This window comes from Gymnoscopelus microlampas (assembly GCF_963454915.1).
Source record: "Gymnoscopelus microlampas genome assembly, chromosome: 20".
NCBI lineage: Eukaryota > Metazoa > Chordata > Actinopteri > Myctophiformes > Myctophidae > Gymnoscopelus > Gymnoscopelus microlampas.
In genome coordinates, this window is record NC_139957.1 from 19,251,362 (window position 1) to 19,264,474 (window position 13,113).

General features: G+C 38.4%; 1 protein-coding gene across 1 annotated transcript in view; it reads left to right on the forward strand.

The window, feature by feature from the left end:
- Positions 1-4,756: 4,756 nt before the first annotated feature.
- The window catches only part of LOC311036558 (otoferlin), a gene marked incomplete at its 3' end in the record, with an annotated part of 29,511 nt that continues 21,154 nt past the window's right edge, over positions 4,757-13,113 (forward strand). The window contains exons 1-19 of the mRNA XM_084045311.1: positions 4,757-4,875; positions 5,024-5,078; positions 5,180-5,311; positions 5,413-5,475; positions 5,637-5,721; positions 5,848-6,007; positions 6,311-6,497; positions 6,716-6,902; positions 7,071-7,294; positions 8,419-8,527; positions 8,806-8,980; positions 9,251-9,371; positions 9,693-9,793; positions 9,904-9,994; positions 10,084-10,200; positions 10,372-10,524; positions 10,777-10,966; positions 11,275-11,399; positions 12,291-12,425. Of these exons, the coding sequence (XP_083901437.1) occupies positions 4,793-4,875; positions 5,024-5,078; positions 5,180-5,311; positions 5,413-5,475; positions 5,637-5,721; positions 5,848-6,007; positions 6,311-6,497; positions 6,716-6,902; positions 7,071-7,294; positions 8,419-8,527; positions 8,806-8,980; positions 9,251-9,371; positions 9,693-9,793; positions 9,904-9,994; positions 10,084-10,200; positions 10,372-10,524; positions 10,777-10,966; positions 11,275-11,399; positions 12,291-12,425 (2,493 nt within the window). The 5' untranslated portion in view covers positions 4,757-4,792. The remainder of the gene's footprint in view (positions 4,876-5,023; positions 5,079-5,179; positions 5,312-5,412; positions 5,476-5,636; positions 5,722-5,847; positions 6,008-6,310; positions 6,498-6,715; positions 6,903-7,070; positions 7,295-8,418; positions 8,528-8,805; positions 8,981-9,250; positions 9,372-9,692; positions 9,794-9,903; positions 9,995-10,083; positions 10,201-10,371; positions 10,525-10,776; positions 10,967-11,274; positions 11,400-12,290; positions 12,426-13,113) is intronic.

A 13,113-nucleotide genomic window follows, 5' to 3' on the forward strand; every position in this document is an offset into this window, starting at 1 on the left:
ATGCTGCTCATGCATGTTAATTATTGCAACCTAGATATTATTCATCAAAGGTACCAATAATGATATTCTATGTGTAGTTGGAATATAGTAAAACAAAACAATACAGTGATTATTCATCATTTATGATTTAAAGGTGACGTGTTACCCCTGGCAGAGGTCTAATGAGTGTCAGCGTCTAATGAATGTCAATATCTTCTAATGACCTCTGATTTCTTCATTGCATAAGGTCTTTTTAGTATGGTTAATTTACATTCAAAAGCAATGTTATTTTATCTAGGAAAAGAGTGTTAAAGGGGTATTTCACTTTTAAACACTTCTGGGGTCATTTTAACATAGACCTACTCAGGCTTTTGTGAACACCCCAGACAGTTTTTAAGTTGCTTTATTCAATATTTAGACATCTGATATTCATTTTATCACACACTTCCTATATTAACCCATTGTAACTCCTATTAAACCATGTTAGACTCATTTAAAACACATGATATTACTTGAATATGATTTTTTGGGAGAAACACTAAAACACTAAGTCACCAGAACCAAGGACGTGTGTTTTCCAATGAATCTAACATGGTTAAAATAGAGTTTGAAGTATCAATGAGTTTATATAGAAACGGGGCATGTCTGATAAAATAAATATCTAATATCTAAATACTGAATCAAGCAACATAAAAACTGCCTGGGGTGCACACAAAAGCCAGACTAGACTTAAAAATATTTTTTTTAAGTCAAAAGTTTGAAAGTGAAATATCCCTTTAACCATCTGAGCCTTAAATATCATACAATGAATAGCGAATAAAGCCAAGCTTGTAGATCTGTTCAGGTGGGAGTGTTCCTGTGCTCTTGGGAAATCCCAGTCAGAGAAATGAGGCTAGTACAGCAGATGACAGTGGTAACTGGTAACTGTGCACCAATGGTGACATGGTTACTGGGGGTGCTTGAGAGAGAGGGAGAGTACTACTGTAGGTCTCCTCGACCCCTCTTAGCCTGTATTGATACATGTAATTAACAGCGGAATCTCTCAACAGGGAGGTCAAATTGGTGTCACTATGTGTAGCACACATCTACACCGGATTCCTGTGCCATACAATCTGCATGCTGAACTGTAAGGAACATAACACATCCGTCACATATTGCACAGTGTTGCCATTCAACATGCTGCAGAGTTGTAAGGAACATAAGGTATAACACATCCGTTACATATTGCACAGTGGTGCCATACAACCTGTTGAGCTGTAGGGAATATAACCGTTATATACTGCACAGTGGTAAAAAAAAACAATGAGAAAGCAGTTGGACATATAGTTTGTGGTTTGTGTTTTGACAGTTGAACATTAAGTCAAACGATTAGACCAGAGAACTATGCACTGTCCCACTCGTCTGTTAATTTGTACACTCTGAGTTACAAATTGATAAATTAACAGGCTTTTATTAGGCACTGTGCACAACTGCACTGCATCACTGCTTATTTATGAGTTGAACATTTTTACCAAACTTTATAATTCTACTTCTTCATGTTTTGCAGGAACTCATTTTAAACAAAACATGAATCTACTATTTTTGTAGTGAGCAGTGATACCCTAACATAATGAGTGTGACACATAAAACATTGACTGCAGTGCTTAAATAATTGAAAGCCTTGTTTCATCGGATACTAGCAACTTAAGACGTTGACGTATGGCTTACAGGCTGGCCCTATGTGTAATTGATGCGTTGTGCTCGATGTTCAATGGAAGTTTTATTGAATAGGAGTTGACAAAGCATGCCTTAATTCAGTAAAATGATAATCAATGTTTACATTTAATGCTTTTTGTATGAAGGAGACTTTACCTGTCACATCTTTATGGTTTAATCTTGACTACACTCAAAATAGGTTGCTACAGGAGCTATGTCGTATTTTAATATTTCATTTTAAATGGGATCTAAACAACAGTGACTAAAAACACAAAGGCTATATAAATAGGGCTTGACACCATTTGGTGATACCGTGATATAGGCCTGTCTTTGTACCAAGGCCCATTTTGGAACAGTACCTTATTAATGATTAAAAGGGACGCATTCTTCCAGTTTGGCATGATCGACTTGTTTACTTGCATGAAATTCTATCAGATGTGACATGGCAATTTATTCATTAGCTTCCATTTGTCTCATGCTGAGGTCTTCTAGAGCAGTACTGCATGCATAGTTTTTTATGCATTACCTTTCAAATGAGTCCACTGTTCTGTTTTGGAATGCAATATTTCTTCTGTGTATTCCCATGTTGTGTCTGTGCACCCACTCACAGTTTAGTTTTTTAGGTGTTTCTAAAAGGCAACATCAAACAACATACAACCCAGTGAAGAATACTGCATTCTGGGATGATTTTTTTTAACTTGACCTGGTATCCTAATACCTTTGTTATACAATTTGTGCTAAAATGTTTAGATGATTTCTTGTATAATGATTATTGGGGATCTCTTTTGTGGATGCTAGATGGATAGCATTTTCACGGAACATTATCCACATTGTTCAGACAAAGGCAATTATTCTTTAAAGAATTATTCTTTAAAGATACAGTAAACATTTAAGTAGGGATATAAGTCATGTATTTGCAATACATCTTATTGTATCCACAGTCTAACAGGATTGGCAGATTCAGCTCATGATGACGTCTGTCAGCAGTCCCTAGTTATAGTTACCAGGCTCGGGTTCGACAGTTCATACACTATTCATTGGCATATCACATCACTCCAGCCCAACTTCAGTCTTGGACGAACCTAATTCTTTTCTGTGCAACCTCACTTTACGGCCTTATTCCTATTTCTATGTAAGTGCTCAAAATGGTTATATAGTATTGTATTGAGTTTTGGAGAGAGAAAAGTTCAGGATCTTTTTTTTTTGGAACCTGTTTGGAGGTGCTACTTTCTTGTTGGTATGTATGAAGCGATTCTGTTCATTTGTTATCATAATCATGTATGAAGTGATTCTATTAATTTTGATATTATTATCTTGCTAACGCTAAGCTATCCATATTGTGGAGAATATGCTTTTGTCATGTGTTCGCAGAATACGTTCAGTACAGACATAATTAGAAATTCTGTATTTTCTTTAAAGGATTTTAAATGAATATGTTGCTCTTTCAAAATGGGACCATTGCTCTCATTTCTTTAAATGGTTACTAAAAATGTATTCTTGTTTGTGCTGGTAAATTGAGGTTATTATTGGGAGGCTGTAAAACCATTCAGAATTGTATGGCCAATGTTTTTACTTTTTATCTGGTCAGTTGCTACTTTTGCAATTTGTGTATTTCTTTGGCATACAGTGTTATTATTGGTTTTCCCTGCATGCAATTCACTTTTAGAATGTGTTCGATCATTTGTCTGATGAGGTGTCTTCGATTAAGATTGTATTATACTCACATGCCCCATGTATGCTAAATACACTGGCCTATGCAGAGTTTAAGTTAAGATATTGTGTGTTGTTTTATATTTTTTATGTTAAAAGTGTGTCAGTGTATCAATATTCAGAGAGTGTGGGTGGATCTGTTGGGGCGTTAAACAGCAACAACAGTGTTTTTTACCTATACAGTTTATCTATTTCTAACATACGAAAAATGGAAAATGCATCATACCAATCAATTATTTTAAGTGTATTCTTTTTCACAATGCATGTGAAATGTATCCTCTTCTAATTGATGCATTAAGGTCAGCTGAGTTGAATAATTAAAAGCTTCTATTGGAGGCTAAATGAGGGTGTGGTAGAGTGGAATCACCCCTCTGTCAATGTACTGGCATGTGCACAATACTTGAAGTTGTGTTATACTTATGTTTAATGTGGACAAGTAGTGATACAGTATTGTTGTTTTAATCAGTGGTGGGAGAGCCATTTGAGAGAAGGTGAATAATCATTTTTGAGACATGCGTGGCAGTGCATAGAAAATTAGTGGTGTCAGATGGTTTGGTTTTAATCTATCTGAGTTTGCTATCTTGATTACTAAATCATTAAATCAACAAAGTCTGTACGGTACAATAGTTTCTGTTTCAATGCAATCTATCAAGGCCTAATCATCAACCATCAACTTCTTTCCAGAGCAAGGAAAGGACTGTTTTGAACCATGCCACGCAAGCATCGTAGCAACAAGGAGGACAAGAATGGAGGTATCTGTAGCATTGATGTGTCACTGTCCAATAAGTCACATGGAGTTACGAAGTTGTTGTTTGATAGTCTCATACTAGGTTAGATATTTGTCAGGATTTCTTATATTAATGCCACTTCTTTGAGCTCCAACAATCTGATTATACATTTAACCTCACTAGAACATATCAACACAATACTCAAGCATACCCTACTCATGGATGACTTTGGTGCCTGGCTTTGAGGATGGACTATCCTGTATATTTTGGTTATTTTCACTGTTTTCAAATTACTTTAGTTTTTTATGTGTTAAATATTGCAGCGTAGTTCACTCTACTTTTTACAGACATTAAAATTTAACAAACATAATACCTTTCACAATGAGTAATGGCATTTATTCAATAAGTCTTGCCTTGAAACACTGCAACAGGGCTTCAACAGGGGGCGCCATACTGCAATTATGCAGTGTGGCATACCATGCTACTTTTGTATCATCACACAACATCACACAATGCACCAAGCACAGCCTGGCAATTTTTTACATTTAGATATCAGCAAACTCACTCATTTCTATATGATAAAACTATTACATAAAGAGGTTGTTCCTAGAGTAAGTTTGTTTTTCCTGTGATCTCCAGATGATGCAGCAATTCTGGAGACAGAAGACTTGGAACAGGGCATGTTCATGGGTGGAGGACCCGACCCTGACACCATCTCACTGGCCTCAGTCACGGCGGTCTGCACCAATGTGTCCAATAAGAGGCAAGCATCATTCTTTCTCTTATTGGAACTTATGTCCAGATTGTGCTTACTAACAAATAGTGATACATGGCTATGTGATAACTGACCTGGTAACACAAATGAAGGATCAACAATCTGACACTAAATCATATTTTCTGTCATTCTATAGATCCAAACCAGACATAAGGATGGAACCCAGTTCTGGGAGACCAATGGATTACCAAGTAAGAACAACACAGTGTTATGTCTTTGGCCAAGTTCTCGAACATCAGTCAGTACAGTTACAGTACACATACTTAACACTCAATACATGCATCACTTCCAGGTCAGTGTGACAGTAATAGAGGCCAGGCAGCTTATCGGATTGAACATGGATCCAGTCGTCTGTGTGGAGATTGGAGAAGATAAAAAGTACACATCAATGAAGGAATCAACCAACTGCCCATACTACAATGAGGTGACATAGTAATAAATAGTAACACCTTCGCGTAAATCTACATCCATCGTTGCCAACAACAAAACCCACAATGCTAACCCAATGCTCTTTTATTGTTACAGTATTTCGTGTTTGACTTCCATATTCCTCCTGACGTCATGTTTGACAAAATCCTAAAGTTGTCTGTAAGTGGTTCTAACAGTTTTTTCCTCTGCCTCATCTTGTTGTACATTTCTTAAGACATCATAGACCGCGTCATAGAATGCCAGTCCGAGGGAGAATACATTAACATGTAAAGGGTTAATTTCCCCAAATGCTTTTCTTTATTCCTTTGACCAACCCATAGGTGATCCACTCCAAAAATCTCCTACGTAGCGGAACACTGGTTGGGTCTTTTAAACTAGACGTGGGCACAATCTACTCCCAGCCAGGTAGGGGTTTCATTCAAATCTGATTATTTTGGATGTACTGTATAATAATTATAGATTATATATTCTGTATAAATAATGTATATATATACTGTTGCTATATGACTTCCTTTCTCTGACATTTTACAGAACATCAGTTCTACCACAAATGGGCCCTTTTGTCCGATCCTGAAGACATCACTGCTGGGTGTAAGGGCTACATTAAATGTGACGTTGCAGTCGTTGCTAAAGGAGACAGCATAAAGACTCCACACAAGGCTAACGAGTCTGAAGAAGATGACATAGAAGGGTAATGTTGCTGATACATTTTTAATTAAAAGTTGTTTGTGCAAAGATTATTTAATTAATTGAATTACTTAAAATAAATATTAAGTAAAGACAATGCATGAAGGTGTAATAATAGAAACAATATGGACACGGTATAATCAGTATAATCAAAATAATGATTTTTTAAAAATCTTTATCATTCACTGTGCTTTTCCCAGCATCGCCAAACACATAAACGTGTTAAATAACTCTTAACTTGAATGTGTAAATAATAGTGTTTTAACTGTTTAAACCATAATTTTTGCTAAAACTGTCCCTGTTTCAGGAATCTTCTGTTACCAGAGGGGGTTCCAGCAGAGCGCCAGTGGGCTCGGTACTACTTGAAGATCTACAAAGCAGAGGGACTTCCCAGAATGAACGCCAGTCTCATGACAAATATGAAGAAGGCCTTCATAGGAGAGAACAAGGACCTGGTTGATCCGTATGTCCTTGTACAGTTTGCTGGGCAGAAGGTAAATGATTAGAATGTTGACTGATGGGCAGTAAAATGTGATTGCCTCTCCTTTTGTGACACCATTAGAATTAAACAACAATCAGGCCAACATGGAAATTAGTAGTAATAGGAGAATACAAGATGGGATGAGAATATCTTTATTGCCAAAAATAATACTGTCTTTTTTTTTAAACACAAAATGGTGCCTTGGTAGCATAATTGCATGTGTGTTTACAGGGGAAAACTTCGATCCAAAAGAGCAACTATGAGCCCATCTGGAACGAGCAAATCGCTTTCACTGAGATGTTTCCACCACTGTGCAAACGAATTAAGCTCCAGCTCAGAGATTCAGACAAAGTGAACGATGTGGCTATAGGAACACACTTCATTGACCTGAGTATGATCTCAAATGATGGAGAAGAAGGTGATTACGGTTTGGTCTGCTTGTATTTACTGTATGCTTTAGCCATTGATTTGAGCCTATATGATGACATTATTTTCTTGGATATGTACTGTATGTATTGTTTATTTACTGTATCTTAGCAAATGACACTTTTCTCAGGTTTAATATGCCTTTTCTTTTACTTCTCAGGCTTTCTTCCCACACTGGGCCCTGCCTGGGTGAACATGTACGGCTCCACCCGGAACTTCTCCCTGATGGATGAGTACCAGGAGCTGAATGACGGGCTGGGTGAGGGGGTGTCCTTCAGGGCCCGCCTGCTCATCAGTCTGGGCATGGAGATCCTCGACACCGGCTCCCCTGAAGTGACCTGCTCCACCGAAGTACAGGTGGAAGGAGTGCCCACCATCTCAGAGGTACTGTACTGTAGGTCCTTTGGAAGGGCAGACAAGCAGAGGAGCCGATTGTGGCATTGTGTATGCATGGTGGTGACAGGTCATTGAGGTGCAATTTTGGGTGAATTATTGATTAGGCCTATCTTTATTTAGCCTGCCTGGTGCATTATTAACTTGCTATTTGCACAAATTTGGCTTCCTTTTTTGGTAACGGACAGTATAAGTCAGTGTGCTCTGTGGGAGTCATCCATTTCATTGTCTCCGCCAGGCTGAAGGTATGGCTAAGATTGGCTTCCAAAGTTTGTAGGACTACTCCGTTTTGAACAAAATACCTCAAATAATGAACTTAGCGTGCGTGTTATTTCCCTGAAATTTTGCACGCACATTCTTACTAGGCAGAGGAAGAAATGCCACCAATTTTTCAAATCAGCCTCATGGTGTTGCTATTATTATAGCCCCACCTGCATAAAACTTTGTAGGCCTATGCACACTCTCTATAGGCCAAGAAAAAACCTTTGCCCTGCATTTTTCACATTTGCCTTTTATAGCGCCACCAGGAGGCCGACTTATGTAAAACAAATTTTTGGATATTACTCCTTCTGTTTCATTTTTCATAGTCCATCCTGATTGGCTAAGATTGACGTCTAAAGTTTGCAGGAGTGGCCCGTTTTGAACAAAATGCCTCAAAAAGTCAGATTAGGGTGAAACTTTGCACGCATATTCGCACTAGTTGAGGAACAAATGTCACTCTTTTGACATTTCCCTATTATAGCGCCACCAGGAGGCAGAGTTTTGTTTTGATAGTACTCCTACAGATTTTGTCCAAACATCACACAAATCGGTACACATTATCTCAATAGTCATCTGATCAAGATGGATCTGTCCGATTCTTTCTATTCCATCAATATTGCTAGGCCACAATAACCTACCTAACCTGGCGGAGACCTGTGCACTTTTTCTAGTTTACAGTCGTTCTCACCAATCCAACAGTGTGGGGACAGATAATATTACCAGATTTCCAGAGCACTCTTTTATTACAGTACATAGCATAGCATAGCATCCGATCATATCTCATTCATTTCCACACAAGGAGGCAGGGATCTGTTATTCACATGCACGCCGCTATTGTTTGTCCATCTTCACAGAGTTCCACTGGGAAAGTAGAGGAGTTTTTCCTCTTTGGGACATTCCTTGAGGCCACTATGATTGATAGGAACAATGGTGATAAGCCCATCAACTTCGAGGTCACCATAGGTAATGACCAGGTCTATTCTTTATGGTACTGCTCCATACATCCTAATCATAACGCCCCAAAATCAAAATATGCATTTGTTACATTTTCTATGAAAATCTTAATTTGGCTGAAAAAGTTAATAAAAGTGAATAAATTGTTAAATACATAACTATATTCATAATAATTGTAACATATATAAACCTTGGCTTGAACCTGTCCGTCAATGTGAGATGTCAATACAGTACATTCAGCGGTCCCTGTGGCCATTGCAACAACATAACTATTGGTTTCAATGTAGGTTACTATGGAAACGAGGCTGATACGGTCATCCAACCAAAAGTAAAGGGAGGCAGGAGAGGTGATGGGGAGGATTCAGAGCTCATCCAGCACTCCAGTGACGAAGAGATGGACTATGATGGAGACATGGCCTCAGTGTCCTGCACTCCGCCCATGAAACCTGTCATTACTGACCGGTCAGAATCATTACATACCAGTACAAAGGAGAAACAAATTCATATACTATATATATATATAGAGAGAGAGAGAGTTGATCTTTAAAATATAGTGCATACTAGTACCACCGCTTGTTTTAGTTTTCGTTGCAAGAATAACAAATTAAATATAGGATATATTGTTTTGGAATTACTCTTTGTATTTAATTGCATTCTAGAGCAAACGTACACTAAGTTATTTTACTCTCTTCTGATTGTTGAGCTGATTCCATTCATGTGCTGTATCTACAGGAATTACTTCCACCTGCCGTATTTTGAGAGGAAGCCATGCATCTATATCAAGAGCTATTGGCAGGATCAGAGAAGGAGACTGTACAATGCAAACATCATCGACAACCTTGCAGATAAACTGGCAAGTCAAGAACTTTATCATAGCAGCCAGAGATACTGTATGTATGTAGAGTACAAATATATCAGACCCATCATTCCCTATCTTCCAGAATCTAGCCTAAACTGAAACTAAAACTAAACTAAACAAACAAAAATCTTACTTCCTCCTCTCCTGCTTCCCTCTCCCTCTACTCCCCCTTCCCCTAGTTAAACATGCAGCAACACATTTTTAAATAATTAATTTGTGTTGAGCATGAAAGTGTGAATTTGCTACTGTATGTACATCTAGACTAGAGTATTAGATGTCTTAGTTTTACATCAACATCCTCCACTGCTCTAACAGGAAGATGGGCTCAACGACGTGCAGGAGATCTTTAAGACTGAGAAGGCCTTCCCTGAGCGCAGGCTGAGGGGCGTCCTGGAGGAACTCAGCCATGGATGCAGGTCCCTAATAGCGCTCTTTTACATTGCATTACAAGAAGAGCATCACTTGTTTCATAATCCATTAGATGTCATTGTAGACTTTCAAATTGACTGAGTCATATTTCTTTCAGTCAGTTCCTATCACTGGCAAACAAGGACCAGAGCCAGAGTGGGAGAACCAGACTTGACCGGGAGAGAGTGAAGCTGTGCATGGCAGAAGTGGTATGGCAAACATAAAATATTCATATGTTTATTCGACTTTATTCATTCTGGTGCTATCATGCTAAGTGTCCGGATGTTACTGCTTGTAGGAGAGCATTGGCCAGCAAGCTAAGATCATGAGAACACAGGTGAAGAAAAGTACTGTGAGAGACAAAGTGAAGTTGGCACAGGCCTTCCTTCATAAGCTACGCTTCATGGCAGATGAGGTAAGATACATTTCTCATGCATGCACATCATATGCTGATTATGTTTTTATAGTACAGTATATGAAATACGGTATGTGTGTGTATGTCTATGTTAGTTGTCTCAGTGATATTTTTGAATGATAGGGTAAAGTTGTACATAATCGTATGAACATTCTGTGTTTGTTTCATCAGCCACAACACAGTGTCCCTGATGTCTTCATCTGGATGATAAGCAACGGCAAGCGCATTGCTTACTCCCGGGTCCCCTCCAAAGACATACTCTATTCTGGTGTGGAGGAAGAGATGGGAAAGGACTGTGGAAAAGTCAAAACACTTTTTCTGAGGGTGTGTTTTCACCTATACTGTATTACAAATGCATGAAGTATTTTACTTTGGTGGAAAATGTCAAATTTGTGTTTGACTATTGGTCAGCAGAACAGCCAATTATGGCGGCTCACTATGAATAAACTCCTATAGTGGTAAATGCTCTAAAAAAGATGTATCAGTGTTCCAGCGTGAAGTTGTTTATGAGCCTTCTGCTTAAAATGGCAATAAACTAATGTTGTGTTCCACAATTTATTTTGTCACTGACTGAAGATCCCTGGTAAGAAAGGCTTTGGACCTGCTGGCTGGACTGTGCAGGCGAAGGTAGAGATTTACCTGTGGCTGGGTCTGAACAGACAGCGCAAGGACTACCTAATCGGCCTGCCCAATGGTTTTGAGGAGAACAAGTTGTCAAAAGGACCTGGCATGCCAGTCTCTCCTCCCATCAGCCTCACATACATGAGTAAGTTTTCCCAGTAATTCATAACACGGTTGATTACCCCCTTATCTTCATTCCACAAATGTTTTATGTGTGTACTGAATAGAAATATTACCATAAAATTACCATTCTGTCTTTAAAACTTTTTTTTTTAAATCTAGGATTTACTGTTACCCTTTAAAAATAACAAAGTATATCCTTTTTGTGCTGTCATTTTGTAAGAGTACATAGGTACAGTATCAGTAGATATGGAATGCATATGATGGTACTCTATATGATGCTCAGCTAAACTGAATAACTAATTGGATATTTGCCTCTCTGTTACTCCGCAGTGAAACAGATATTTCAGCTGAGGGTCCATATGTACCAGGCTCGTAGCTTGTATGCAGCAGACAGCACAGGCTTGTCCGACCCCTTTACCAGGGTCTTCTTCTCCACACAAAGTCAGGTCACTGAGGTGAGGATGCTATATTAAGATTCAGTGGACGCCAGGAAATGTTCAAGGATTCATGACCCATTGAATGGTATCGGTCGTGATCTTGTATGTTTAGATGCTCCTCCTTTACAATACCATTTACTATTGACCTAGTTAACTAATCAGAACAAATAAAGAAGATTTGACCATGAGTATTAAGGGACAATTTGTAACATGGGAGGTGGGCAGCCAGCCAACCAAAATCATTATTAGACTAGGGCAACCTAGAGGGGTGCATAGCTGAGCCATGTAGCCCGTCACCTATCTTGTCCTTTGACCACCGAAAGTCAAGGGAAGTCAGGGAAGTCGAGAGGATGTTTTGGGTATGTTGCTAGGCAATCAAAATAAATGAGGGTTTTGGTCACAGTGGGACCTTCATTGACAAACCGGTTGCTTTTGGGCATATCAACTAGTGTGGTTTGACATGAGTGTTTCCTTTGCCCAAATGGTAGTCACGATCTTAAATATTTATAAAGCTGCCTAAAAGTATAGTCATTTTCATGTTTATGTAAGAGACCCACTGTCTTCATAAATTTCACTTTCAGTTCGCCAGGCATTTTCTGGTTGTGCGGACTGTTCATTCTGCACTTATTTATGACCTGAAGCCACAGAGATGTGAGCTGTGATTGGTCTACTTTTGGGGGGACAGACTTTTGGGGGGACAGACCAGTTAAACCCTGTCAAAATAAACCAACTAGAGTATATTATATTTGATTCCTTTTGGAGGGTCCAAAATCCTTGTACGGACCATTTGAGGCCAAATTTAGCCTGTGCGTCCGATACTCTATTAGACAACTCAAGTTCCAGTTATAAAGCAAAATACTTATAAACATTGTCTAAATAGAATTTCACATATACTGTATCTCTTCCCAGATCCTGCCTGAGACCCTCTGCCCTACCTGGGATCAGTTGCTGGTTTTTGAGAACGTTGAGCTGTTTGGAGAGGCCACTGAACTGCGAGATGACCCTCCAATCATTGTCCTTGAAATCTATGATCAGGACACAGTGGTAAGCCTGGATTTGGTTGTAAAGGGTTCCCTGTTTTAATCTTAAATGTGTTCAAATCTTGTAACCTAACAGCTTGAATTTACAGATAGGAACAGTCTAACCATCCATTTCATGTCATCTTAATAATGTAAACGAGTCTCTCTACCACTTGAAATGTAAGGCTGAAAATGTCATTGCTACAGTATACTGTACAATGCGATTTTGCATTTGAATGGCATTTAGTAGTGTGTATAATTAACTGTAGTATGGACATACAGTATCTCAAACTACTTATTATATCTCAATGATGTGACATACAGTACAGTATAACATCCTATATTACTTTTAGTATGGTAGTAGTAATAGCGTTATTAGCGTAGTAGTAATAGTGTTAGTAGTTGTTATAGTAGTAATAGGCCTAGTGTTATTTAAAAAAAAGCTTTTTGCATTGAATTTGTTTAGATTAATTTATAATACCGATATAATTTATGATTCATCAGTTTTTATTCATTAACTAGTTGATATGAATTATATTTGAAGAATGCTTTTGCTGACTGGGAATTCTATTTACTGCTCCTATCATAAACACCATTGTATTGGATGACGCCTTGGATAAGTAGAGTGTGGATTCTTGTTGTTTGATGTACCGTAGAAGCACTGTATTGTGTGCAGACTAGAACATATGTGATGCCCAAAAGGCATGCAAGTG